Source organism: Salarias fasciatus, chromosome 11, assembly GCF_902148845.1.
Source record: "Salarias fasciatus chromosome 11, fSalaFa1.1, whole genome shotgun sequence".
NCBI classification, from domain to species: domain Eukaryota; kingdom Metazoa; phylum Chordata; class Actinopteri; order Blenniiformes; family Blenniidae; genus Salarias; species Salarias fasciatus.
This window is the reverse complement of record NC_043755.1, coordinates 10,104,176-10,132,130: the sequence shown is the minus strand read 5'-3', so window position 1 is coordinate 10,132,130 and position 27,955 is coordinate 10,104,176. Positions and strand designations below refer to the sequence as shown.

General features: G+C 40.9%; 2 protein-coding genes across 4 annotated transcripts in view; both read left to right on the top strand.

Moving 5' to 3' along the window:
• The first annotated feature begins 1,406 nt into the window (after positions 1 to 1,406).
• Positions 1,407 to 10,218, top strand: ifnlr1 (interferon lambda receptor 1). 2 transcript variants are annotated; one of them, XM_030103440.1, is made up of 7 exons: positions 1,407 to 1,689; positions 2,470 to 2,596; positions 4,505 to 4,674; positions 4,767 to 4,951; positions 5,329 to 5,467; positions 6,342 to 6,466; positions 6,801 to 10,218. In XM_030103440.1, exons 1-7 carry the CDS (start codon positions 1,641 to 1,643, stop codon positions 7,749 to 7,751), a joined length of 1,746 nt encoding a protein of 581 aa, XP_029959300.1. In that variant the 5' UTR covers positions 1,407 to 1,640; the 3' UTR covers positions 7,752 to 10,218. The 2 variants fall into 2 exon arrangements, with proteins under 2 accessions (XP_029959300.1, XP_029959299.1); XM_030103439.1 differs by having other exon boundaries at positions 2,455 to 2,596.
• Positions 10,219 to 19,018: 8,800 nt separating this feature from the next.
• myom3 (myomesin 3) overlaps positions 19,019 to 27,955 on the top strand; it is a 67,364-nt gene continuing 58,427 nt past the window's right edge. For both annotated transcript variants that reach the window (XR_003932385.1, XM_030102409.1), the window contains exons 1-2: positions 19,019 to 19,189; positions 22,972 to 23,107. Coding sequence is in view for 1 of the 2 variants with exons in the window: in XM_030102409.1 (XP_029958269.1) it covers positions 23,001 to 23,107 (107 nt within the window). In the remaining variant the exon portion in view is untranslated. The remainder of the gene's footprint in view (positions 19,190 to 22,971; positions 23,108 to 27,955) is intronic.

Below are 27,955 nucleotides of genomic sequence, written 5' to 3'. Positions count from 1 at the left end.
ATCATTACTATCCTTAATTAATTAGTAAATAATGTTGGCTTCTCTTCATAATAAAGTGTTATAAGATGGATATGTTTTTGTTGTTGCATAAGTAACGTTTAATTGAGTCGGGCCTTCCTGCTGCTGTCTGCACATTTTAATCCCAGCTGATTAGCTGAACTTCTACTTTTTATACTTATGACAATTTATTTTCTAAGCACCAGCGCCATAAAGATTATAGAACATCATCCTCTGAATGACTGATTTAGATGAACACAATGAGTGAAACAGTCATTAAACGACACACACATAGCAGATAAGTTCAACTGCGTCTCAGCAGCACTGCAGCAGTAGAGATACTGTATGTTAAGTACTAAACTCTCCCAAGTGGGAGTTCAACGGCTTGTTGAGACGAACCCTGTAGGAGAGCGCTGAATGGACATACTGTACACACACCATGCGGTGGACCCAAAAGCAGGACGTCGGAATCAGAGGCACGAGCATCTGGCAGACTGGCACTGAGGCAAGGCCGATATGGAAGTCAGAAAGTGAAGCATCATGTTTCAACCCTTGTTTTACTTTAAACCACTTCGACTTTAAATAACTCTCATTTTGACACTCATTCATTCATCTGCACATTTTTCCTGACTTTTCCCTTCCAGAGATTTGTACAATCTTACACATTTGTGCTTAATGTATATTACAAAAGTTTAAATAACATACAACACAACATTGGAGCTAATGTTCACCTGTCATTTACCCTCCGATGGACTGGCAACCTGTCCGGGGTGTATTGTGCCCTCGCTCATAGCTGGGATTGGTTCCAGCAGTCTACAGCCGTATCGTCGGTACGTCTTGTCTCAAGTGACTGACAGTTGACGGTCACGTCCACTGCACCATGTGATCCAACTCTGCAGTCGTGATGTGAATTAAAGACAACTGATGACTTGATAAATTGTTTCTGTCATGCTTGTGATTGTGTGCGCTCTACTTCATACCGGCCACCTTTGGATCTTAAACAGATAAGCCTCTAGTCCTTTGTAACAAAGTCCCTCTCTCCTCTCTCCTCTCGCACTGATTAGTGTAATCACAGCAATTCCTTTTTTTATGAACATTTAAGTCATTCACTTTGTTCCTTGCATAAGCACGCGGCAGTTTTAGGGCGTGGGTTCACAGTTGCCTGCTAACCTGAAACGTATACACCTGAAGACGTTCAGTGAGTGTGACACTTTCACTTTCTGTTGTTTTGAGAACAGCATTTACAGTAAATGGCCCTGAGACAACCTGAAAGACAAGTACAGGGCGAGGGAGGGAAAGACGGAGGAAAGGGGAAGTTCAGGCACAGGAGGGAGACAATACAGGTGGTGGGTGGTGCAAATGACAGGCATCAGCAAAACAGGAAGAAATTGAAAACATGTGCCAAAGTACACCTGCGTACACACCTGAGTCGAGCCACTCCTGTCTCATGACACATGCGAGATGGTTGAGGAGCGGCGGCCGGACAGCGCTCCGAAGCCTCACTTTCTGGTTTCCTACCTGGAAGGATTTCTGAGCTTGTAAAAGCTTTTTTGTTTTTGTTTTTGCGTCATACAGAACGTCTTTCCTCTTAAAGATCCAGAAGAAAAAACAAACTGATTCATCGTTTGTGGGACTAACACCTGATGAAGATGTGGTCTTTAAATGTGATGATCCTCCTCCTGTTCTGTTATGGTGAGTACAGAGGAACTTATGTGGTTCTAAGGTTCGACTTACAGATTTTGATTCTGTGAAATAAATCATTTTGTTCCCAATCAGTGAAAAAGAAACTGGATAGCAGTGAAGTGAACAAACTTCATGTCACACTGGGTAATTTCCCTTCTTATGAAATAAGTGACATTCATGGACTTTGGGCATTTTATATGACTGCGGTAAATAAAGTATTATTTAACTCACATGTCAGTCTGGACAGTTTAATATTGATTTCTGAACCATTTATACGAATGATAGTCTTCTCTCACATGCTTTATATCTCTCAGAAACACTAAAGCTGTAATAACTATGTTTGCGAACCCCTAACTGTGTGTACGGCTGTAAAAACGGTTTATTATAAAGACAGATTATTTTATTGAACCACATGCACTGAAAAAAATGATCCTGCAGGTCCTTGATCCTTTAATCAAATATGAAATGGCCAAAGTCAAGCAACAAAGTGCAGTTCTGGGTTTCAGTCACTAGCAGACACAAAGTCCACTTAAAATCACCTCCTGAAGTCATGATCGAGGTTAAAAAAAACTCAATCATTCAGGCTCGAAGCAGCAAAAAAATCATGTTATTTATGTTTTATGAATCACAATCTATCATATAATTACAAAAAAATCCACAAACCATCATTTGGAAGCATCAATGCAGCTGACATGCATGATCCAAGTAGATTTACTTCAGTTTTATAAATATGAAAAGAGCACTTCATTATCACCTGACACCGACCATTTCCAGCCTTGTTTCCTACAGCTTGTCTCTCGACTGGAGAAGGCAAAGTGTTTTTTGAGTCCAAGAACTTCTTTAACGTTCTCCACTGGGATCCTGCGGAGCCTGGTATTCATGGACAGGATGTGCTCTACAGCGTCCGGAACCAGAGGTAAGAAAGACCAGGAAGATGGATGAGTGAATGTCATTACGTCTGTGCCTCCGTGTGAAGGTACATATGGAGAGGTGGGTCAAGGTAAACAGAGGCCTGAGCTCAGAGTCTCAGTATCTGTTGAGTATAATGGTCACAGGACGGTCCGTTTACAGAGGGAACATATGGGTTCTATAGAGTGACACAATACCAGGAGTCTGACTCAGAGCCAGCAAGTGTTTGTCAAAGCTTTTGCTTCATAAAGTAACTTCAAAAGACCCAAAAATGCCTCTTGGAAGAATTTGTATTAAGTAGGACCAAAAACATCTAAAAAAAAAATGTTTTTTTGTTTTGAATGAATTTTACAGTTTAATACAAATTACAATCAATACTTCTTATCTTTTTATTTTCTAAATTTCCTTACTTTTTCTAAAAATACTATTCACGTTGAAATAAAATGTCTTCTATAGGGCGATCATGTCATCTAAGTCATTTTTACTTTGTTCAACTGTAAAGCACTTTCCAACAGTTTTTTGAGAAAGATCACATAAAAAAGTTTTACCTCATTAATATTGCTGCCATTTAAAAGTTGACTATAACAGTTTTGCTCAGGAAAGCGTTCAATTAAATGTTCTTTAAGATAAATTAGTATGAAGTCTTGACTTAATAAGGTTTTCCATGTCTCATGTGATATTGTGATCAAATTTCAGTTGACAGTTAAAAACGTTTTGCACTATATGGAACATTTTTAATTATACTGTGTTGTGATACTTCAAAGTAATAAGTTCATAATATTTTGCCACATTAGATTATGGTACTAGTCCAATTCCTGTGAGGTGTCTGCAATTACAGCATTATGCTTTGTGAAAATAAATGAACTTTAAATAAGTACAGCGATATTTGAAAGTCTTATGACCTTGTCACTCAGAGCACAATTCCCGATGCGTTTGAGTCCCATATAATCAAACCAACAGTAGAAAGTTGATCAGGAGTTATTTAGGCATTAGAAAAAGACATATAGCTATGTTGTTGGTGTGAGATAGGCCTACTGGTGTTGATATCTTCAAAAAAATCAACCATTATAATGTTATTACATGAACCAGAAAACAATTTTCCGATGTGAAACTGAGGTCATTTCTAGAAAAAAAGAATATGAAACAGTCCTCATTAGAAAAATGAAGTTTTTGCACAGTTAAACATATTTCTTCCCCCTTTCACTGGGCTTGTGGTGAGCTGTTCTCTAGCAAATTATTAGAAAAGGCTTCGACATAACCCAAAAACCACCAACGCCATTTGATGTAATCTAAGCATTTGTTTACATTTTACTGTGTTGGCAGTGGCTTGGAATCAACTCTGCACAAGAGGAATGAATGATCAGTAGATCTCCACTGACGTCTGTGTCTCTGTTCAGTTTTGAGATCACCGTGTGCTCTCAAGCCTCTCGTGCAGAACTAGTTCCGATGTCTTCTTATTTCTCAGCTGCTGTGAATTGCCTGGAAAAGTGTAAAAGTCTTCTCTAAATTGCTCATGACGCAGTCTCTCAGACAAATGTCAAGTGCCTCCTGCATCCTGTTGACTTTTCTCTCTGCCAGTGTCACCTGGGAAAAAAAAAAAAAGCTGAAATCACTTCCAGTGTCAAATTGGCTGAGCTGAGACGTTGGCTTAACCATGTCCACTCGATATCAGTCCCTTGATGAAACTAAATTTTTGTCATTTGTCTCCCTGGAAAAAAAAAAAAAAAAAAAAAAAAAGGTCTCTCATCGGTTTAGTTACAGAACAGGAAAGAAACAGGAATGCTTCCTTCCATGATTTCTGACCACAGACGTCACCATGCCTGAACTTCCAGTTAAATCTAACATTCCTGCGTCACGCAGTAGGTATTTCTGAGAGGGCTCTCTGTCTGATTACACTGTATGAAATTCATTACAGGTACGGCGAGGAGCAGTATGAGGATATAAAGCAGTGTCAGAACATCACGGATCTGTCTTGTAACCTGACTGAGATGACGCCATTCCTTCATGACGTTCAGTACGTGGCTCAGGTGTTCGCAAACGGAACGTTTCTTGGCTCCACGATGAGGTTCAAACCGTTAGCGGACAGTGAGTATCTCCAGTTTAACTCAAACAGTTTATATTTACCTCTCTCCCCAAAGCCCAAAGCCTTTACTAATCCATCCATCTCTGTCCCCCAGCTACTCTCGGGCCACCTATTTTGGAGACGCACACATCAGAGTCGACGCTGTCCGTGAACGTCACCCTGCCTCTGGGGCCAAATGGAGCCTCTATTGCAGATATCATCGCCAGCAGCAGAAAGGGCTCCAAAACAAATGTTTTCGTTTATATTTTACATCTTACTGAGCCACAGTGGGCCGCACATGTAAGTATTCTTCTAAACAATAGCTACTTTATGTTTAACATGCAGATACTACTGTATGTAGACAAGAAAAGACATAAAATAAGCCCTGAATTCCCTCATGTGATTGCTGCTTTTGAAAGCTAAAGATGGTTTCTTTAAAAACGAACCACAATGCATTTAAGAGGAATCTAATGACAGAATTTTGCTGGTTCAAATGTCGTAGGAACTATTTTTCACCCCGCCTCTTGGTATTCATGTTCAGATCATTGTTTACATTCTGACTCTGCAGGCAATGTTACTGACACATTATGTTATGTGTATCAAGGAATTCTTTTACGAGCACAAACCGGTGCAAAGAGACTAAATCCATTCAATCATGTGATGCATTGTGTCTGCAGGTCAATAAAAGCAGAAGTGGCCAGTTTGTTATCAACTTGAAGAAGCAAACAAAGTATTGTGGCCATGTGGACTACAAGTCGTCCTTAGAGTGGGGTCGCAAAGCAAGCGAGAAAGCCGCTTTCTGTGTCACACTGCCAGGTGAGTAAATCAAACACATTTTACCTTCATGAATATGTGTTTTCTTTCCTTTCACAGGCCCTTTCAGTATTATGCAAGGGTTTAATAGCACTTTCAAAAAGATCTTGTAAAAAACAAAAAAAAAAAAGTTCTTTAGCTCTGTAAGACCTGATTGAAAGCAGCAGATGTGGATTATAATATTTACAGAAATTTCAATTCCTCTCGCTTGAGGCAACAGTATGACACTTGACAACTTCCTTAGAAAGCCTTGAAGAGCCCACCTGCTGGGGAGAAACGCCAGAATTAAGACACTTGAAAATATCGCAATTTCTACTTTTTAATCAGCTCGCTCTCATTTCCTCAAGTGATTGCAGCCACTTGAGAACAAACAATATTGTGTTTTGGTAATAAATCAAGTATTATTTTTTGCTCGTAAATCAGTCCTTTGCTTTAGATGACAGCATCTGGATGAGGAGAAAGGAAAAAAACGAGCCGGTCACGATAACCCTGTAGTTCAGTCTTACGTGACAGTAAATTAAATACCACTGTTGTCATTTGTACATCTTGTACTTCTTATTATTGTCAAACCGGTGCAATGGGGGGATTTTAAGTACCTTCCCTATTCTGCATGTGCCCGTGTTGTTTGATTTCTGTTGAGATAAGTTCCCGCCAGCCGGCAAACGCCTCCTTCTGGGAAGCATTCACCTGTACTGCTCCATTCAGTAATCTACAGTCCTCCATGACAGGTGTGCTGCAGCGTTATTTCCTCGCAGCATGTCTGAGCATGTGTGTGTGATGGGAAATTTTCCGAGCTCCGCATTTTAAAGCGCCCGAGGGTATCTGATTATACAGATGTGTTTCCTTAACGTGCAGCGTCGACTGTGTTCTCTTCCAGACGATCATCCGGTGCACTGGATCCTCGTGGGTGTTGCCGTTGTTGCGGGCCTCATAACACTGTCGGTTGTTTGCATGTGCACCTACGTGAGGGGTGGAAAGCCGAAGAGCATGCCACGAGCACTTGTAAGAACATTTGTGTGTCTGACTTGCAGCAGAGAAATGCCACATTACTGGAAAATCAAGGCGTTCTGGCAAATGCATCACTGTACACACACTGAGTTAGTCACTGTGAGGCAGCGGCCCAGAGGTGATGGACAACGCTGAAATATTGTGATTACAGTTTAAGGAGTGCAGGAACATTCCAGTGAGCGGTTGTCATCAGTGCGGTTAATCTTGTGTCCTGTTTTCATTCGTTGTATAGGTGTGAGGTGTGTGTTTAAATAGGTCAGCAGGCCATTTCTGTCTAAATCCTCTTTAAAAGCATGCTTCACATTTGTGTCCGTCTCCTTCCAAACAGGAGGCCCAAAAAGCAACCAGAAGGATATTTAAGTTTCCAGATGACAGCCTCACCGTTTCTGAACTGAAGATCGCCTCTAAAAGTGAAAACACAGTTTATGTCACCATCAAGAAAAAGTTCAGTGTGCCCTCGGATGCATCTCCAGTTTACTCCTCGCACGGTGTTCTCTCCGGCGTCTGGCCCGACAGCAGCGGCTCTTCTGCGGGTGCAGCTGCAGGCGGTGCAATGCCAAATCCCGAAAACACCAGCGCCCAGTCCTCCGAAGTCTACGGCGCAGTGGCCATCCGCGTCCCAGAAGAGGACAATGGAGATACTCAGCCCGTCAGTGACAACAGCGTGACGAGTGACCCCCTGCTCTCTTCCAATAAAACAAGCTTTAACGATCGTAAGATGAATGCAACGCTCATCTTACATGAAGCACCAACAACACCTAATGAAGGTGGCCCAGAAAGAACACTGGTGCTGCAAACACGGCGGGATATGAATGGACAACTTATGCTGCACGTGACCGGTGACACCGCATCACCAGTCAGTCCAGAGAGGAAACCCCTCCTAGGGGACCTCATCTTCATCAAGGATGGACCGTCTTTACAGGACTTAGACACCCCAGAGGGGTTGGACTCTGGGTGTGAAGACAGCCCTTTAAGCAGTCCGACTAAGCCCGACTGCAACTCAAACTACATCCCGACTCAGCCAGGTAGCATGTATGTTCAACAGGGAACTCAAAGAGGACCTGAATCACCGCCTGAATCAGCTTACAAACCAAACTGGGTCCATTCAACCCTTCAAGACTGTGCATCCACAGAGAGCTGTGAGGAGCCCAGGACAAACTATCCGAGGACTTCGACTGATCTCAAAACGGAGGAAGAACATGATGACAACGAAGGAGATGGAAGAGTGGACAGTTTACTCGCTTTGAGAGAGTGGGGAATACAAATTCAAGACTATTAATCAACTATAGTGTTATCAGTTTTCGACCAGGAAAACTGGAGACGCATTACCTCACTGAGCTGTTGTTTGTTTTGGAGGGCGTAAAAAGGGGAGAATAACAAGGAGGACTGAAGCCTGCTTCAATGACGAGGCAGAGAAATCAGCCACAGCTGGACTGTGTGCACTGCATGCAACACATGGTCAAAAACAATGTCCTGATTCGTCAATTACTTTTATCACACATCTCTATATCCACAGGTTTATTCTAGTTTATTCCAAATGTGATGTCAATGTTTTGCTTTGCATCTCTTTATATTTATCAATTCATAGGTTTAAACTATTTCAATGGTAACTACAGCCTACATTAATTTATGGAATTACGATTGAAGTGTGGATTTATATGTATTCACACACATAGTAAGTCACTGTTTACTTTGTTGAGTCTTTGTTTAATGGGACATGTTCACGTGGGATCTGGATCAATGATCACATGCGTTGCATTATGTCGCAATAGACTGCTTTGCAAAGTGCAGGGTGGGAAAGTGAGGCTCACTAAGTGCTAAAAAGCTCTTGAAGTCAAGGGGATGTCTTTCCTCAGCGTAACTGAGAGCACTGCAGTTCAAGACCTGCTGAAACCCCGACGTTCAAGCTTCACAGCAGCTTCAGGACAAACACATGCACATCAATAACAGTGAGCTTTATCAGACTGTACAGATGTTCCGGTGTTTGAGTCGTCAAGACATTTGTGTCCCTAAGACAACACACCATCGCAGCTTATTACACCCCCACCCTAAACACACAAATCTAGTCCAGTCATTTTAAATTACGATGTGGATGGTGAGGCTCAAGGATTAGATATGGAAACCAATTTCAATGTATTGTGTCTGAATAAATGTCCAACACTGATTCTTTGTCCCAGCAAGTCGTCTAAAACAGGACCAGTATAAGAGCAAATGCATCTGTTCTCTATTCTCAGAAACAGATTTCAGCTTCATCAGTGATGTCTGGAAGTTGTACAGTGGTTGCATCTGTAAATAAATGAAGGCAATGTCTTTTTTTTTCTTTTTTGTTGAAATGTCATAGAGGTTTATGAACTCATTTCCTCACTGTTTGCTGTTCTTTCAGTTGAACAAAACGTAGTGTGGTAAATATATATGAGAAGGTGGGGTCATGGTGCAGCCCGAGCCTCGCTGATAACAGGGAGCTGCTCTTTTATAGACAGCTGTAAAGCCATAACACCCGGTATGCTGAGAGAGGCTGATGGAAGTTACATAAAGACAGTTTGCCAACGTATAGTCCTGCCTGCTGAACATATGTAACATAAAAGTAGCATGTCGACAACACTTTTGAGTTCCATTTAGATATAAGGTATTATTAACATAATTCACAGTAATGTTTGTGTAGTTTTGAGGGTATTTTATTATCAAACTAAAGAATGTGGAAAAAAAACCCAAAGGCTGTGATTAAAGCATTTTTACTGGATTTGTCGCAAAGGTTCTGGTTCGGTTTGGTGCTGTTGGCTTTACCAGAGAAGATTGTTAAAGTAACTCAGACCTCCGAACGAAACTCACCATTGCTGCCCAACAAAAGCATTCTCCGTCACATTGTGTGCCGGTGAAACAAATTGAAGTGTGTGTTCTTGCTGAGTGTTTTACACATTTACCATGTCAACAGCAGGGTGAGGTGGATTGTGCAAAGAATCCAAAGTACAAATCAGCAGCAGTCTGTTGTAAAGTAAGCTTTGTTTCAATGAGTAAACAGCTTGTTTTTTCGAGATTAGATCCGCTTGAACACTTGATCTGAGTCCATTCGCAATTTGAATATCTATTTGCGCAAACAAGAGACACTTATAAAGCCATAAAGTGTATTCCAACAAAAACAGTCGATCAAGCATCTTGATAATGAACAGACATTATATTTGAACTCTTCCTTTAAATAATATTCCACAAGAACTTCAGGAAAAGTTGAACCAATTTCAAATGTACCTCAAATTATTTCACAAAATAAAGAGTAACTTTAGAGTCTTTGCTGGGGTTGTCCCTGTAACTTAACTTACAGGTCCTTCTATTGTATGCGCTGCTCAATGAGGAAGTGATACTCATATTAACTGTAACAAAGTGGAGGGACAAGAGGTTTTTGGAGGCAGTGAATGTTTTCAAAGGGATTATGCCAGACGAGTGTGGATTTCAGGTGTTACGCCTATTGTAAGTTTGGTTACTGAATTGATACCAGATACACTAAAGACGTCATCCACAGTAAAAAGTCGCACATGATATGGACGCAGCAAGAAACTAAGTAATAGATTTAACTTGGTTTACTTTAAACATTCATAGAAAATTAGTCAAAGTTGTTTGATATCAACTACTGTTCAGATGTGTTTGGTTGAAGCAAAATGAAAACTGTAAAGTCAACTTTTTCAACTTTCCAGTGCATCAATGAGAAACCAGAAAGTTTCCCAATATGAAAAATACAGAAGCTCATAATCACAGCTGCACAGTTTGTGTCTCTGTCTTCAGTTTGTGTGTTCTTCTTGTACACAGGTGGGTTTTATCCGAGTGTTTTGGACCAGTGTGGACTAATTTGAGGACCGTTCTAACTGTGGGGGTCAAAATTTGACTGTAGGGTAGTAATAAGCACTTTTACATCACAAAGAGAATATCTTCTGCACCACCAAGACATTTTGAAGTTACACCTCCTACACTGTAAAAAAAAGTACCCCCTATCTACTCAATAAAATTAAGGCAACATATTACAAGCAATATTATTAATTAAATTCAACTATGTTTGATATTGAGTCATAATTACCCATTTAAAATGAGTAAATTCTGATTCAAAACATAAGTGAATTAACTGATAAGTAAACTAAAATATTAATTTGAATTGAAATAAACTGAAACCTAGAAATGATTTAGCAGTATTTATAAAATTAATTTAATTCTACACTTCAATGATATACAGTTTAGTAATCATCTAAATTAATCAATGAATTATTCATTCATTCATTCATTATCTGCCGCTTCTTCCCTTTCGGGGTCGCGGGTGGCTGGAGCCGATCCCAGCTGCTGTGGGTGAAGGCGGGGTCACCCTGGACAGGTCGCCAGTCTGTCACAGGACTGACACATATATATACAGACATACAACCATTCATACCTAGGGTCAATTTAGGGTGACCAATTAACCTGAAATGCATGTTTTTGGACTGTGGGAGGAAGCCGGAGTACTCGGAGAGAACCCACACACACGGGGAGAACATGCAAACTCCACACAGAAAAGCCTGAGCCCCAGCCGGTATTTGAACCCAGGACCTCCTTGCTGTGAGGCACAGGCGCTAACCACTGCACCACCGTGGCCCTGTTAATTATGTCAATTAAATCTTATTTTTAATTAATCGCAAATTCAACCATTAATGTAGAACTCTTGACTTTATTTTAAATGCCGCCAGCATCCTAAAATTGAAACAGTACAATGCTTGACCACAGTATAGTGCAAATGATACAACCCAACATTTGAATACCTAAGCTGACACATCCTTGGTTTTCTGTCCATTATTTTTTAAAAGGCAGTAGTTAAATGATGAGTAAAATAAATATACAGAAATCATCCAATGAAATGAAAGTGTAATAAAGTGCATGGAGACCATATCAATAATAAAAATCAAGAAAATAAAACACTCCACATTAAGCAAAACGTATGAACACGCTACTTTTTCTTCCACGCAGGTATCGTCAGTCAATGTAATCTGTAGATATTGACAAATGCAGCATGTAAAAAAAAGCTGAGAAAGAGGGGGGGGGGGGGGGGGGGGGGTCCTGAATTAAACTGTAGGGTAACACCATAACAATGTGTACTTCAGAGCAAAAGTCTGATCCCAAAGTGTGTTAAACGCTTTGAACCTGCTATACTTAAAGGATAGGTTCGGTTTAAACAGTTTTCACGTTGTTTATAGAATGAAGTACAACAATATCCTCACCCAGAAGGCTTTTCTGATCCAAACAGTGCTTCAGGAGAAAGTTAGATCCAAAATTGAGCAGCGCACATCCCTATACTGTTAGCAGACGGGGCATGTGTATATCCGCTCCTAAAACGGCTTTAATCGTCCAAAAACTCATTAGTTTTAACAATATTTCATCACGGTCCGCTCAGCCTCTCCTCCACCACAGCCCGGTGTCGCCAGATATGTCATATATGCAGATATATGTTCGATTTGAATGTACTACTTGGCGTTCACGCGTATCTAGACACCTACATCTGCATAGCAGGGATCAGAAACATGCGTTCGAATCGGCAGTCGAAAACACACACACACAACAACACTGCAGCTTCCATAGCTCCTGCTTATGTCACACCACCGCCTAGACATATAGACATAGATATCTAGATGTAGGTGTCTAGATACGCGAGGACGCCAAGTAATACATTCAAATCGAACATATATCTGCATATATGACAATCTCGCGACACCGGGCTGTCATGGAGGACAAAAAAAAAATAATAATAAAAACTTAAAAGAAAGACAAGACAACCTATACCTTCAGCTTCATCTCTCAACATTTCACTCGGTGAAAGTTATTTACACAATTTTAATGTATTAATAATAGCCTATTGAAGAAGCATAGGAAAGGTAACCGCAGAAAACTGGAACTGATCTGCAACCTACATATTATTTTGATACTTTTTACATGAGAAAATAATGTACATTTCTACAACTTAGGCAATAATTGTCATATTGCAGAGAAATATGGAAAAAGCTGGAGACTTACCATGCAAGCCTTCAAGTGTCTTGTAGGTGGGCAGCATTCAAAAGACAACTTCCTGCTTCAACAGGAAGTGGTTCTCAATTATAAACTGTTCAAAAACATTAAGTTGGATCCATTGATTTATCTCTGTGTTTGGAATCACATAAACAAAATGCTTGTTTTTTGTCTAACTAAAATAAGTAGATATTTCTCCTAATATTTTTATGTTTTTTTTAATCAAATGATTGCGACAAAAGCAAGAACATAATAATATTCAATATAATTTCCCTATTAAATTGATTGTAATTTACATGGCCATAGATTCATTTATTACAGTGTAGCCCTCAGGTATCACCTGACCCTGTCTTCAGGAAAAAACAAAATATCTCAATACTTCTGCACAGCAATTTTAAATTGAATCAAACATGCTACCGTTGGCACACGAGTGGGCTGTGAACCTCAAGAAAGAATAATTCCACTGCGTGAGCTGAGGGAAAAAATAGTTTTATAGAGTTTAATTTAATATGAGCAGGGACCTGAAAATGCTGAAGCAACAGCAAAGTTCAGGGCTTTAACAAAAACAAACCAACAACACCAATAACAACAGTGAATTGAACATATGAAATGGTTCTTGTGAGTAGGAGTAAGTGGGAGGCTGAGAAAGAAAAAAAAGAACTGAAATCAAGTCAAAAAAAAAAAAGTGGGACAACAGCCTGCATAAGATTTAAGCCGGATGTAAAAAGGCAAAACCAAAAAACACACACACACACACACACAGAAAGAGCAAAGGAAACAACAGGAGATTTTTTGTTGTGGCCAGTCAATCTGACAGAAACACAGAAATGAAAAAAGAAGAGTTTTTTTTTTTTTTTTATCCCTCACTCCCTGTAGTGTGTTTGGAAAAGGAAGGCATGTCATAGGCCATGTTGTCAAGTTATTCATCATGGGTTTTTTTTTTTCCTCCCTATATCTTCACATCTGGATCTTCTTTGAAAAGTTGCCTTTTCAACAACAAAAAAAGGAAAAGAAAAGCAAAGAAATCAGTCTTTGGTTAGCTCACACACTGACAGGTCCCATTCTTTCTGTCTGCCAGGAGGCTTTCTTTGTCCTCTTTCAACTCTCCAAGTCCCGAGAAGATCGACTCCAAGATTGCAGGGCGAAACCTCTTGAGTGCCACCGCCATGATAAAAGTTTGAATGGGGAATCGTGGTGCAGCTGGACCCAGTGGTTCAGCACAAATAGAATTTCAGTCACTGCCAGGGGTGTTTGCAGGCCGCGATCAATGAATATATTGATGCACTAAGAGTGTTTGTCACTTAAGTCATTTCTAGCAGTGAGAACACATGGAAGGCAAACAGGCTTAACCAGAGCAACAATCAAATACGTTTTGGGAAAATCTTCGACGGGCTCTATTCTACCTTCCTGAGAATCACAAACTAATTAATCCATTTAAAGTTTTATGGACACATCAGACCTGTCCAGCCCTAATCTGACCTGATCAAACCGCCTGGGCGGCTGTCGCTCCTCCTTCCCGTCTCTCTGCACGTCAACACAATAGGGTTTGTTCTGTTTTTCTGGTTATGCTTATCCAGTTGGCACAGTACATTACTGTCACACAATGTTCATATTCAGGCAGCTGGATGTCGAAAACAACCGGGGCAGTGACTTTTCAAAGATGATCCATCCAGAAATATACATTTTATATTTATTTTATATTTAGGCTTTATCCAGCTTAAGGCGGTAAAGGGCTGAACCTTGCCACTGCCAACATGGAGGAGAAAGACAGCATACTCCGGCCAGGCAATAAAGAATAAACTAGCATGCATTTAGACTAAACTGGAGCACCAAGAGAAAATTCTCACAGGAAGAACATGAAAACTCCACACACAAAGGCGCTGGATGCATGGAGACCAAACCAGGACTTCAGAGTCTATAATGGATGGCAATTCCTTTTCAGGAGAACTAATGTGTTGTAGGCAATTTTGATTTAGCTGAAACCACTAATGAACACATCTTAGACCTTTTGCTTGAATTGGAGGATTATTGTTTGGAAAGTAATGTGTAACGTCTATAGACTTTCAAAAATGTTTAAATATTTTGAGAAATACTTAAATTATGCATAATTTAATAAATGTTTTCAATTTTTAGGAAACATTTGTTTTTTTCTTGAAAACTATGACTGCTAAAGACATATTGAAATACCACTTATCAACAAAAACAGTGAGTGTGCATGAGCGTTTCTACTGGTTCGCTCTGTCATCAGTAACAAGTTGAAGCAGTTTCGTTTAGTGAATGTCCACCGAGCCTCTTGCTATAATTGCTTCACCACTTCAGTTTGTACAAGACCTGCAGACCTTTTCCCAACATATCTGAGCGTTAGAGAATAAAACTGACGAATAAGCTGTGTTTTTTTAGCATCACTTCTCTGCTTCCGTCATAAAGCTGAAGAGATGCTTCTCCCCAAATGAAGAGTCGAAGCAAAAACGGGGCATCCGCTTTCATCTGCCTAGGGATGGCAGGCATTGTTAAAGCTAAGCAGACACATTTTATTGGGTTTTTGTGCTTTAACACGACATAAATGAATCACAACAAGCATTCTGTGTTTTTTTCTGCTGCCTCCCCCTGTCCTCAAAGACACCTACATCTCTCTCCCAGACCAAATCACTTGATGAATTGAAGGCTGCCTGTAATTGGATGCAATCACTTCGCCTCCACCCTTTTCCTCCCTTGCATTCTAATGAGCTCTTAATGGGCCCTTGATTAAAAAAGGCATGAAAACAGCTGTCAGGGCCGGCGAGGAGATGATGGATCATCCAGGGGAGTTCAGTGTCCATTAAGGCTCATTCTGGACCCGATCCCCGACAGGTGAGGAGATATAAAGGGGAAAAAAGCTTTGATAATATTAAGTTTAAAACAATATGATTCCCAGTGGAACAATGATCACTTGAGTGAAAACTGATGGATGGATTTCAAACAGTGAGATCAGATTTCCATCTTCCTTTTGTTGGAACAATCTCGTCACTTTTTTTTTTTTTTAAATTAAATCAGAAGATGTGATGAAAAGTTCAGTGTCTCCAAGAGCTGCAAGAGTACTCGGCCATTCTTATAACTTAAAAACACTGAACAATAACTGACTAATACCATAAAGTAAGATTATTTGTTGTCAAAAAATAGTGATATAATAATATAAGATATCAAAACATGAAATGCTTCACTTCTATGACAGTTATAACATATTCCCAATAACATGTCTGGGAGATCAAGGAGATACAGTAATGCAATCATTCCAATTAAAAAAAAAAAGAAAAAGAAAACTTTCATTGTTCACAAGAGTGACAAAGGCATTTAGTCAAGCTGAAAGATGTTCAAACAAAAAACACACTTCCCCTGCATCTAATCACATGTTTTGTGTTATTGCAGGTATGATGGTATTGATCAGTTGCATCAGGTGACAGGTGAGCTATAAAAGTACAGCTGCAGTCATTCAGGTGAGTCATACCATTTTCACTGAAGACGTGGAAACGCTGATAGGTTTGTGCGTTCGTATTCAGAATGTGAAACAATGGGGTTCAGTATCATGACTCTTGATCTTTGCTGTCAGGTTTAACAGAGCTATAGCGCGGAGCTACAGGGAGGAAGGAGATGGCTTCATTAAAGACATGGAGAACATGAAACAAGGAACATGGAAAACACGTGTTGGCTGCAGCAACCCACACTGCAGCCTGAGCAGCTCAAAGCAGAAGAAGAAAACTTAAAAACTCCAAGAAATGAAAGAAGCACTTGAAGAACAACTTGAAGACTTCACAAAAAGAAATCTAAGAAAAATACGAAAAGGCAGAGAGAACACAGAGAAGTAGCTACTCAACCTAAAAAAGAACTTGAAGAATTCAAAGAGGATGAGAAAGAATCAGAAGCTGAGAGGTCTGTTTAACAAATGACCTTCTCAAAATTAGACTGGCTTCAACAATTTTCAGGAGACAGGTAACAGTAACACATTAAACCTACATCTTTTTTCAGTTCTATAATGAAATGTCAAGAAGTTGCTCCATCATCCCAAACTTCTTCCACTTGTTTGCTGCATAGTGGCCTAAGTGCTGCATCACAGTCTGCTCCCTTCACAACAGGCTGTGATGTCCTCTGATCTTACGAGGTGCAGGTTAGACGCACAAACATCCAACAGGGAGTATTTGCCACGAGTCCCACAGCCACTCTGGCTTTTATTCATAATTCATGCAAGTAAAAGCGCAGCGCAAACATGAATTGAGAATAAGTATTAATGATTAATGTAACACAGTGAGCTATTCTGAACGGGATGCAAATATTGATACCGTTTTGACTGTCCATACATGTGTCACCTGGTGCAGATAAATCCTTTATAAACTGTCATTTACAGCTGTACAAACTGCTTTGCATAAGTGGTTCAAATAAAGGAGGAACAAACGTAGAGAAATTGGACTGGTGGGGATTTTCAAGCAAGATTGGACTTGAGCAACTGGAGGTAAAAGTACAACGATCTAATTTTCATCCTGGGGAGATCGCAGCAGCTATATTGTTTTTTTTTTTTTAACTGTAGGCGAAGTAGGGAATGAAAAGCAACACTTGGCCTGAGACGATCCTGGTGGACCAGGAAGCTGAGGAGACTTCCAAAGGAAGAGGAATTAATAAAGAAGTCCCTCAGCTGTTTTGTCTCAGCGGTTATTCTTAGTTTGACATTCATGATGAGAGGAGAGGGGCTTGGCAACCCGAGCTTGTATTGTGTTGATATTCCAGAGGCAGGTGTGCTCTAAAAGCTTAAAAATAACCACTCATCCTTCCATTTCAGCACTGTGGCCACGGCTGATTCCTCCTTTCCTCGGAGCCGCGGTGCGCTTTCAGCTCCTGTCAGTCAGATGGGTCCCCAGACACACAGATCTATAAGGTCGCGCAAGCATGACAGCACAGTTAGCAGGAATCAGAAGCCGAGCTCTTCAAGATGAATGCAGAGAGACTCCGTTTAAAAACTTTATCAGCAACATTCAAGCAAGTGGAACAGTATAAAACAATAGTTTTATCAAAAGGAAAGAAAATCAAATGATGTAAACTAATTCACCTCTAATAAACTCTGCCAAGTGGAGATGTTCAGTTTCAGAAACTGGCGAAAGACGACGCAGAGAACAGCAGCAGGTGTCGTATGAATCGGATTTCTCTTGTAAAACACATTTTTGCTGCTTTAGAAGTCGGAGCCGTTCAAGCATGCTCACACACTAATGGAAATGCTTGATATGCAAAGTGTCTCCAAACCACTGGGAGCAACTTGAGGTTCGGAGTGTTTTGAGGACACATGGACAGACGGACAGGCTGAGATGGGGGACTGAACGTCAGCGGTGAGATTAGAATGCAAAATGCTCGAAGGACAGATCAAATCGGAGTATTTCTCTATGTTTAACAGATGAAAGAGGCCAGGGATGTGTGGTGATCATGTATTTCATAATAACTCTTAATAAATCAAAGGTTCAACATTAGAGACAATCATTGTGAGTCAGAAAAACTATTTATCAATAAGTCAGGATGGGAAGTAAACTGAAGTTCAATGTCTTACACAAGGACTTTTTTGCAGTGACAGATGGATTGGGAATTGAACCAGCAACTTAGGGACAGCTTGCTTTAGCAACTGCACCACAGTGGCCCCATGCATGGAGCTAATTATAACGTGAGTCAAATATGCTGTGAGCTCAACAAAAGCACATCCTAATTGGCATTTGGTGAGAATCTTATCTGACGCCAATCTTGAAATGAGACACATCTTAATAATAGATTTTAAATGACCTTTGTTTAATTAACTGGCAGCCGAATATGGAAAAACCACACGGGAGACTTCAGTCTTTATGAATCACCCTCGTCTAAATCTGTTCAAGAGCTGACGTCGAAGCCTTCAAGAACTCTGGTATCCTGGTCTGTATCTCAGATAAATCAACAAGTCCCAGGTTCTTCCAAAAACAACATTTAACTGCTTTCTTGAGAAAACATAAGTAGAAGGAACCAGATGATTTGCATCTTTTGTATCCTCAGCAATGCCCTCTCTCAGCCCTGTTCTCTTATATCTTCTGTATCTCACCACGGCCTTCTACCTTTCCTTGTTTACAGCTTGTCATTTCTCAGCATTTTCTTTTTACAACAATTCTTTTTTTTAATCCAGGTGAGATAGCGTCTGAGCAGGACAGGGATAAATGTATCATTCTTTTCTCGACAGTCTGCGGTTCTCCTGAGGTCAGTCCAGCTGCTGCTTTCAGCTGCTCAGGCCTGATTGTACACAGAGCCGTGGTGTCATCGTGTGTCAGCTGTTTGTCCACCGAGAAGTCTGTAAATCGATCGGGCATTAATCTGTGTGTGTGTGTGTGCGCTGGCGGTGGTTCGTCGTGTGTGTGTGTGTGGGGTGGGGGGGTGTCATCGGTCTATATTTACCACCTTAAGTATGACAGACCATTGTGTCGTCCACATACTTGGCATTGAAGGACACTTTGTGTTCACGGCTACCGTCAGCACTCCATCAGGAGGGACAGAACCAGAGGAGAGGCTGCAGTAGATGCAGACAGTGAGGGGTCATAAAACAGAGGTGAGACGCCGAGGCTGACCGGAGGAGATCTTCAAGGAGAGAGAGAGAGAGAGAGAGAGACAGGAAAAGGAGGTGGGATTTATCCGTCCTATAGATCTGACACCCAGAGGACTTCTCCTGTTTTTTTAAGAGTGAGTGGGATTTCTCTGTTCTCAGCCTTCAGCTTGATCTACGCATTACATGCAGGTTTCTGGCCTTTCATTGGTGAAGATGAAGCATTACAGTACATGATAAGACTAATCCTGCATGCACTGTACCTCCAGGGTAACTGCATAAGGCTCCTAATTGTTAAGTCGGTGCGTTTTCAGAGAGGCTTCTTTTCTCTTGTTTCCCTTGGGAAGGTTTTCTTGTTTCCCCACTTAGTTGAACTTCCTAATGGTCTTGTCTTTTGATGGCCTTAGTGGATGTAGCTTTTAATTACTCTCAGGAGGCGACGTGCTCAGACAACGGTTTCCCCTTCACCGGGAAGAACAGTAAATCATTTGCCCCCTCATGCCTCTGTTGATACAGTTTTCCTATTACCAGACATGAAAATGCGGCTCCCGCTTCACTCCAGAGACCAGAAACTACTCTGCTTGTAGAAACGGCATCAGTCGGCTTCAGCTCCAGTCCCTCCAGGGGCTACAGGATCCAAGCATTCCCACGGAGACTGATCAATTTTAATGTGCCAGAGGTCGACCTGCCATTAACAGTGCTCAAACAAACCCTCTCCACTCACACAGAACTGAGCCAGGAAGAAAAAAAAGAAAAGAAAAGAAAAGAAAAGAAAAATCAGCAGGGGAATCAGCTGGCCCACCAGCATACGAGCTTGTTATCTAACACAGTTTTCCACAATGTAATCGTAAGAGATGAGAAATAACACTTTCTGCCTGGTTATGGCCGTATTAGCACAGGTGGTCGCTGCTGGGAACGGCTGAATGAAGCCATCAGTCAGGTGCGACCTGATTCTGTTTGTTGGGAGCTTTCTGCATTTACTTCCCCAGAGCAGCCACATGATTAATGGCGGGCTGAGAGTGGGCAGCAGCACGGCGGACCTCCACTGATGAATTATTAGTGGTTCAGCCGCCCACAAAAAAGGGGTGATTCATTTAACATGGGACTGCAACACACCACTTTTACACTCCAAACCACAGTGGATGGTTAAAAAAAAAAAACAAAAAACAAAAATCAATGTTGGCATATCCATACAAACTTTTGTGATTTTTCATTGTCTTGTATGATTGTTGAATAAAGGCGATCAAATAGTAAATCACAATTTAATCAAGCAGTTACAATATTCAATATTAAAAGCCACAACGGTTTTTTAAAGTGCACAAGATAAATTAAATGTTCTTGAGATCCACATTGATTTGAATTACTTGACGTATTTACATTTATGACAACAATGGACAGCAGCCAACACAGTTTTGACTAAACTTTGAGATGATGGATTGATTTTTGTGCCACATTTGCAATAAATGTATAGTAGTAGAAGTAGTGGTAGTATAGTATGTGGTAAGTACAGTATTGTTCTACTTTAGAGAGAGCAATTGTAACAATTTCAAACTTAAAAGACTAAATTTCACTGATTTTAGATATATCATCGAGGATTTGAAGTTATTATAAGTAATATTTGAGGACATGCAGGGGATTATCTGATTTTTAGTTAAACATAAGCATGTGTGCAAAAAAAACCCATGAAAAATTAACCACAATTACGATTTCAAAACTCAAAAATGTTATATTATTTGACATTGCTTCTCAAATATTGATATTTTTTAAGCTTCAAATATGATAAACTGAATATTAAATGACAGATTGGTTCTAAACTGACAAAAAGCATAAATGCAACTCTTTTGTTTTTTTGCTCCTGTTTTTCATGAGCCGCGCTCAATGATCCAAAGAGTTTTTTCTATTAACATAAATGGCCATTTGCTCACAATTTTGTCTAAATCTGTGTCTGTGAGCACTTCCCCTTTGACAAGATAATCCCTCCACTTCAGAGCGGTGGCGGGTCAAGATGCTGATGAGACAGCAGGATGACTGAACAGGTGTGTAGATGTGCAGCTTCATCACACGACCCCACAGATTTCGGATGATTTGATGGCGCGTACAGTTGGCACGCTGAGTGCAGGAATGTCAGCCGACCACGTGTAACCGCACCAGCTCTGGACCTCCGCATCCAGCATCTTCACCTTCCAGATGGTCTGAGCGCAGCTCCACAAGGACAGCTGTGTCAACCATCGGTTTGCAAACCAAAGAACTGCTGCACACAGTCAGAAATCACCGTCGTCCTCATCAGGGTCTCGACCTGACCGCAGTTCGTTATCACCGAATTCAGCAACCAAATCCTGGCATTCGAAAGAGTCTGGCACTGAGGAGAGGTGTTCTCTTTACGGATTAATCCCAGTTTTCACTGTACAGGCAGATGGCAGACAGATGGCGGGGCGTGTTGTATTCTGTGAGGCGGTGGTGATCACACCAGATACTGACTGCGACCCCTGACCCCGATCCAGTACAATGAAACTGCATGTTTCAGAGTGTTGTTTTATTGTGTCCCGCCTGAAACACACCTGTGAATTAATCTTGTCTAATCAGCATCTTGATCGGCCACACCTGTGAGGTGGAGGGATTATCTCGTTAAAGGATGAGTGCTCGCTAACACAGATTTAGACAAATTTATTAATCATTTTTTGGGAGAAACTGGTCTTTTGCACACACAGTCTTAGACCTTCCAGTTCAGCTCATGAAATGAAAGAAATGTGTTTATATTTTTGATCAGTGTATAATTATTAGATTGAGCTTTTAGTCTGGTGTCGAAGTTATGTCAAACTTCAGCTGCAACATCATTAAAATAAAAGTAAAAAAATCAAATAGATAAATAACAAGGCTTGTCTGCCACGAATACAGATATAAAATTGCATGAATTAAAGGTAACTATTATCTTGTATGTATGAAGCTTGTGTTATATTATATCTTGAATTGGTATTTGCATTTTTTTATGCTGAATAATTACTAGGTTGTGCACGCTCACAATAAAATAAACAGCTTTTTTAGATTGTTTAGACACTATATGAAGGAATATTTTCACACAAAGAAAATGGGACCACATGTTTCTATTTTCTGCATTTGCTTTGCCATTATACCGACTTAAAGCCCGAACGAATGATACTTGAAAAGATAATCATCAAAAAGAGGAACAATGGAAACAGTAATTACGTGCAGCTCTAGTTAGTATTTTTCTGTCTTCAGTTCCTTTCATTTTGTTGGCTGCTTGATTTCAAGCGTCAATTTTTCTTTTTAAAGTGCACAAATGACATTTTGGATCGAAACCACTTAGTGCTAGGTGTGTTTGCTGATCTTTTGCAAAGTGAAAGTCAAGAGCCTGACAAAAGTTTGACGCACATGTTTTCTCCCGGGTCCAGGACGTAATTGCAGTATATATCGATGCAGAAAGCTCCTGACGTTAACCGCGGCTCCGCCTCACGGGAAGACTGGTGTCATTTTAAATGGTGCTGCTGACATTTTGGGAAATATTTTGCACACTTTATGCTGACAAGAGAAAAGGATGCAGATGTACTTGTAGTTGTGTACTGGGTGGTGTCGAGCAGATTTTTACCACTTCATTTGAGTTAAAACAGCAAAAACTGTACCTGCAAAGCAGCTTTGAAGCAAAGCGTCGTACCTATAATTGAGCACGTTTTGCATGAGCTGCTGCAGGTTAAAGCAACTATGAATTTGGAAATTTATTTGAACTCAGACAGCACGGTTCAGAATGTCTCCCGACACCGACGTGTGACAGCCGAGGCAGTTATCCTCTCGGCTGAGGCTCCGGCGTGAGCGACTCCCACCGGCTGGATCACACCGCCTCCCACACACCTCCACCTCTCCTCCCTCCCCATCTCTCTCCCTCCCTCGCTTTCCCTCCCCCCAGGTGTCAGTTGAGAGGGAGGGGGGGTTACCATGGAAACCAGGACGGTGATGCAGAGCGAGCGGGAGGAGCAGTCGTCCCAGATGTCTCACAGCATGCAGCTGTCCTCCCAAATCCAGAAGAGGACCTTCACTTCCAGGTGCCAACAGTTTACTCACACCCGGAGCCGAACCCGGGCACAACAACATGGCTTAGTTAGATCTTTGTTTTCAATATTATTATTATTTTACATGTAGTCTGCTAAATATTGTATTTCTCAAGCAAAATTTTCTAATTGTGATACAAGCATCAATGAACGAACACATTTCTGCTTCGGTGATGCAGACTGGCAACTCTCAGAATATCACTCAAGTAAACTGTTTAGAGGGAGGTTTTTTTGTATGAATCCATTTTCTGCTTGAGTGGCAATCTTTATTGACTTTGTTACTTTCTCTTGGATTCTGTTAATATCAGTTGAGTCAAATTCAATTAGTTTCTGTCCGTTTTCATTTTATGTCCGTTTCTTGTATGTGACAGCTGCAAAAGGGTTAAAAATGGTCAATTTTCCATCCACATAGTTTATATTATTCACTTGTAATGTCACCTGAAACAGCCTAATAAGCAACAGCCTGTTAAATTTCATAATGCTTTCAACAGAAATGCCAGTCATTCTGTGGAGCGTCCTCTATTTTAAAATCTAAATCCAGTGTAATTTTATAAATATACATTATGAGAATCTCTAGAGAATCTGTAATGCCACTGTTGGATTGTAGTAATTATTCATCATTTTTAATTAACCAGGACAATAAATGTAGAATAAAAAAACAAATGACCTATTGGCTACAACACATATCTCAACGACAAGTAAATGTTCAACTTAAACGACGCTGTAGAAACTCTGGAGGCTGATTTTATGAGTTTATTACCAGCTGCACTGTATGACATGAACTTCATGAACTTTGGTTGGTAAGTAACAAGTATTAAGTTGTTTGCCTGCAACAACTTTGGTGGCTTCAGGAAGTAAATAAACCCAACAGAGGCCTTGTTCCAGTGGCGTGTAAGTGAAAAATGCTCAGTTGTGTTGGAGTAGACTGGAGGTGACCCAGCATCCCATCTCACTGGATGCTGCTGTTGTTAGTTGATCGTAGGTTTACCTGTAGCATTTCTGACTCTGTCAGAAGATCCTCCAACAGTCCATTTATGCTCCATATAAATTTTTATTTGCATTTCAAGTGTTGTCATGCATCGCCGCCTTCATACTCTCAGTATCTCTTTTCGCTGGTTGTTAAGCAACACATCCACGAGCAGGAAGTGTATTTTAGGGTCGGGTGATAAAGAAGTTTTTACACACGTGAGGTGTTTCTCATAAGCTGCCTGGATCCACACACACACACGTGTGCTCCAGTCTTTCCCCTATAGATAAACCAGTTCTGATGTGTTCATTGATCTTTGACCTGATCACACATGAGCTTTGCTCTCGATAATCCACGCTCACTGTAGGACAACAGAGTACAGATTTTAAGCCACAATCAGAAACATTGAGACACAAAGAAATTTCAGTGTACAGCGTTGTGCACTGCAACAGTATTCTACAGTATGCGACAAATGTGAATAACACCTTGAATGTGTTTGTTGGGGCAGTGCAAAGCAAAGCTTTAGCTTATCACCTTTCCTCCGGAGCAGAATACTTCCTGGTGTGAGAGTCTTTTAAAGCTTCTCTGCCCTTTGGGACGCTGCTGCATTTCCTGCCTATCAAGACAGTGTATTTACTCTTTGTCAGTAATGGCTTCAGAGATTCTAGCTATCATATTGTAACACTTAGAAGCACAATGTGCATCCTGGCAGGTCATAAAGTTCTGTTTTCATCCCTTCATCCAGGTTTTAATTAAAACAGGAGGAAGAGGCAGCAAATGAGTTGAGCTAATTTGTTTTATTTCCAGTGCAGTATCTCTTGTTTCGGGCATTTCTCTGAATTTAATATCTTGAAATTGAGACAAAATAGGGCAGATTCACTGCATCCGTATCATGAAAGGGGAACTTGAGGCTTTAAAGATTCATGAAACAAACAGATGAGCATTTGAACCAGGTAATAATATCCCCTGCCAGAGGCAGGTTTATGCATTGTTGGGAAAAAGACAGGATTAATAGATTAAATTACTTGTTAAGACAGGGATCTTTCGCCAAGAAAACTAATTTTTCCAAAGAGTAGAGGACATTTGCCTGCAACAGAGTTGCTACTCCTCCGTGCCGCTATAAATGCATACCTGTTGGAATAATTAAGGTGAATTCGATGCGCACCGTGCTGCATAATGTTTGCAAAACTGTCTCAATCAGTTAGCAGTGATCCGCTCTGTCTGCTGACAGATTACATGGAGCATCTATTAAAGGGAAACATATGGTAGCCTGATTATTCCGAGCACGAGGAGACGTTGCATTCGCCGGAGCATCCTGCGGGCCACCGGTGGAAGCCGCCAGCGCCACATTTTCACAAACACATGTCGCTGAGACTCACACCACCACTGAGAATCTCCCTCTTTTATTAATGTGCCTAAATCCTGATTCGCTGTGTACCCCAGCAACACACCGAGCCTTGGCAACAGATGCACACAATGCTTCTCAATAAGTAAGAAATGTTACACCTCAGTGTTTTCTTTTCAGGCTCCGTCAGCCTTTCTGAAGGTTTTTTTGGGGGGAGAGTTGAAGATAAAAAAAACACACACACAAACACGCAGGCTTATGCATAAAGTATGGATACAAAAACAGGTTGAGCCGGCCAACAAATGAAGACACCTGTGTATACAATTGCTTGGTTGAGCTGCTTTGTGGCGAGCGGCGTTATGGTGGCAAGGACATCAGCTGGGGTGTGAAATGGGAACTGTTCCAGTCAGCGGCGGGCTCTGACAGATAAACATGAACAGCAGCAGCAGCAGGAAAATGAGACCCAACGACTGAAAGCGTTTCGAGCTGCCGCGGACCTCGGTGTAATTCATAAGACAATGAAGTGTCAAATTAAAATTAGCGACAGGCAGCGGTATTAGTGTACGTTCCAATACGGGCAGAGAAGGGGAGCCGCCTCCTCTTGGTCCTGGGGGGACGTCAGGAAACAATCTGAAGGATCGAGCTTCAGGTTAATCTCTACAGTCATATGTTGTTAAAATTCAGCTGGTTTGTGTGTCCGGGGTGAAAACAAGTCAAACACGTGTAAAGTTTTAGATAGTCTCTCAGCGTTGACGCCTCTCCAGGATGTTTCTCGCTTTTTCTCAAACAGGTTTCAGCCCCAGCAACCCCAACTGGAATAAAACATATACTTAGACTGAAATTGAGAAATGTCACGTTTTGCTTTTCTCAACAGCTTCTTGCAGCTCAGACAGGCGTCTCTGAGACGCCGATAAAAGCTTCAGCCCAGCCCGCGACGCATACATAAAAAGCAGATACCCACTCCACAACAACTGAGGAAATTGTTTTTCTCAAAAGTTGCAAGAACAACAACAAAGTTACTTCTGGTCAAGAAATGTCATATTTCCCAAGACGCAAGAGAGCAGATGTATTGGAAGGAGGTGAAAGAAACTATCCTCATCCCCCATGCCCAGTTCAGTCTCCAACGAATCACACAAGTTGCTGAGAACGCACATAAAAAAATGTCTTCCCTCCAGATGATTAGTTGAGAGCAAGTCGTGAGAACCGAGATCACTCTGACGTCCAGCAGGTAGCTGTGCTGTGTGTGATCGAGCTTCCTGCTCACTATAACAGCTGATCGCAAACACAGTCGGGCTTGGAGATTTTTCAGCTGTGTGTGATCTTTGAAAAATCTGTAAAAATTCACACATCAACAAAGTTATGTAAATATATTTCCACTTAAATACAGCAATGCAGAATGAATCATTGGCAGCACCTGTAAAAGTAGCTCCTGTAAAACAAATATACATCAATAATGTAATAATTCCATGGTTATCTACTTGAAAGCAGCAGGCATCCACATGTCCCGTCCATTATCATTCACGCAATTTCTTTTTAAAGATATCACCCTATTAAACAGAAAAAACTGAAATAAATTACCAGTATGTGTAGTTTATGGCTGACATAACTGAGTTGGATGAAAGAATAGTTTTCATTTCCTGTTATATTCTATTTGCGAGCATCACATGAGCTTCATGGTCTGCGTGCATCCACTCTCCAGGACAGACCCGTTACTCTGGCAGATGACAAGAAGAAAATATGGTACGGCATCCCGGCGATCCCAGATGATCACTGTGAGTCAGATGGAAATCACTTCTGGTCTGCAGTAATAGTCTCAAGCCAAATTTGCCTTGATTTTCACAGCAGTGGGTTATTCAATTAGTCCAACCGGTGGGTTTACAGTCTCTGTTGTAAAATAAAGTGAAATGGAACAGATTTTCTCCTTGGGGATGACGACAATGTGCAATTATTCCATCAAGTTTACTTCGGCCCGAACTTGGATGTCACGTCTGTTTTTGCTGTTGAGAAGCAGCACAGGAGAGAGAAACAGAGCAGGTGCATTGTGAAATTCATACTAATAAAATCGCTGACAAAGTTGCCTCTGGGAAGGTTTAAAGCTCCAAGATCCAGAGGCGTTCCGGGCCTATTGTTTCAAAAATTAGAATTTTTTTTTTTTTTTTTTTTGTCGAGTATTTCAAATTCGGGGCATCGTAGCGTTTAGATACAGAGAAAAGCCTTGGAATGATCTTGGCATCATTTCTTGCTGCTTATCCTTCACCCATAAGTCACTTCATTCAATTGCTCGATTGTGAGGAGTCCTTGAACCCTTCACACTGCCAGCCATAAGACCACAGAGAGGTTGTTTTGATTGCTTATCATTTAATCTGCGGACAGCCAGACTGCAATGAGAAGTTTTCAGTTTCTAATCTCCCATCTGATGTTTGCAGAAGCTCGTGTGTTTGTCCGACCAGTTGACCTACAGAAAGCGAGGAGCTTTCCTCTTTTTTATTTCCTCCTTCTTGTCATGCCGGCTTAATATTATGAGGAAGTC

What these genes read in the sequence shown, in the direction of transcription:
- ifnlr1 (XM_030103439.1), top strand. Translation starts at nt 1,641, where the DNA reads ATGAAGATGTGGTCTTTAAATGTGATGATCCTCCTCCTGTTCTGTTAT. An exon ending in CCTCCTCCTGTTCTGTTATG is followed by an intron (nt 1,690 to 2,454) that starts GTGAGTACAGAG and finishes GACCATTTCCAG; the next exon opens with CCTTGTTTCCTACAGCTTGT. An exon ending in AGCCACAGTGGGCCGCACAT is followed by an intron (nt 4,952 to 5,328) that starts GTAAGTATTCTT and finishes TTGTGTCTGCAG; the next exon opens with GTCAATAAAAGCAGAAGTGG.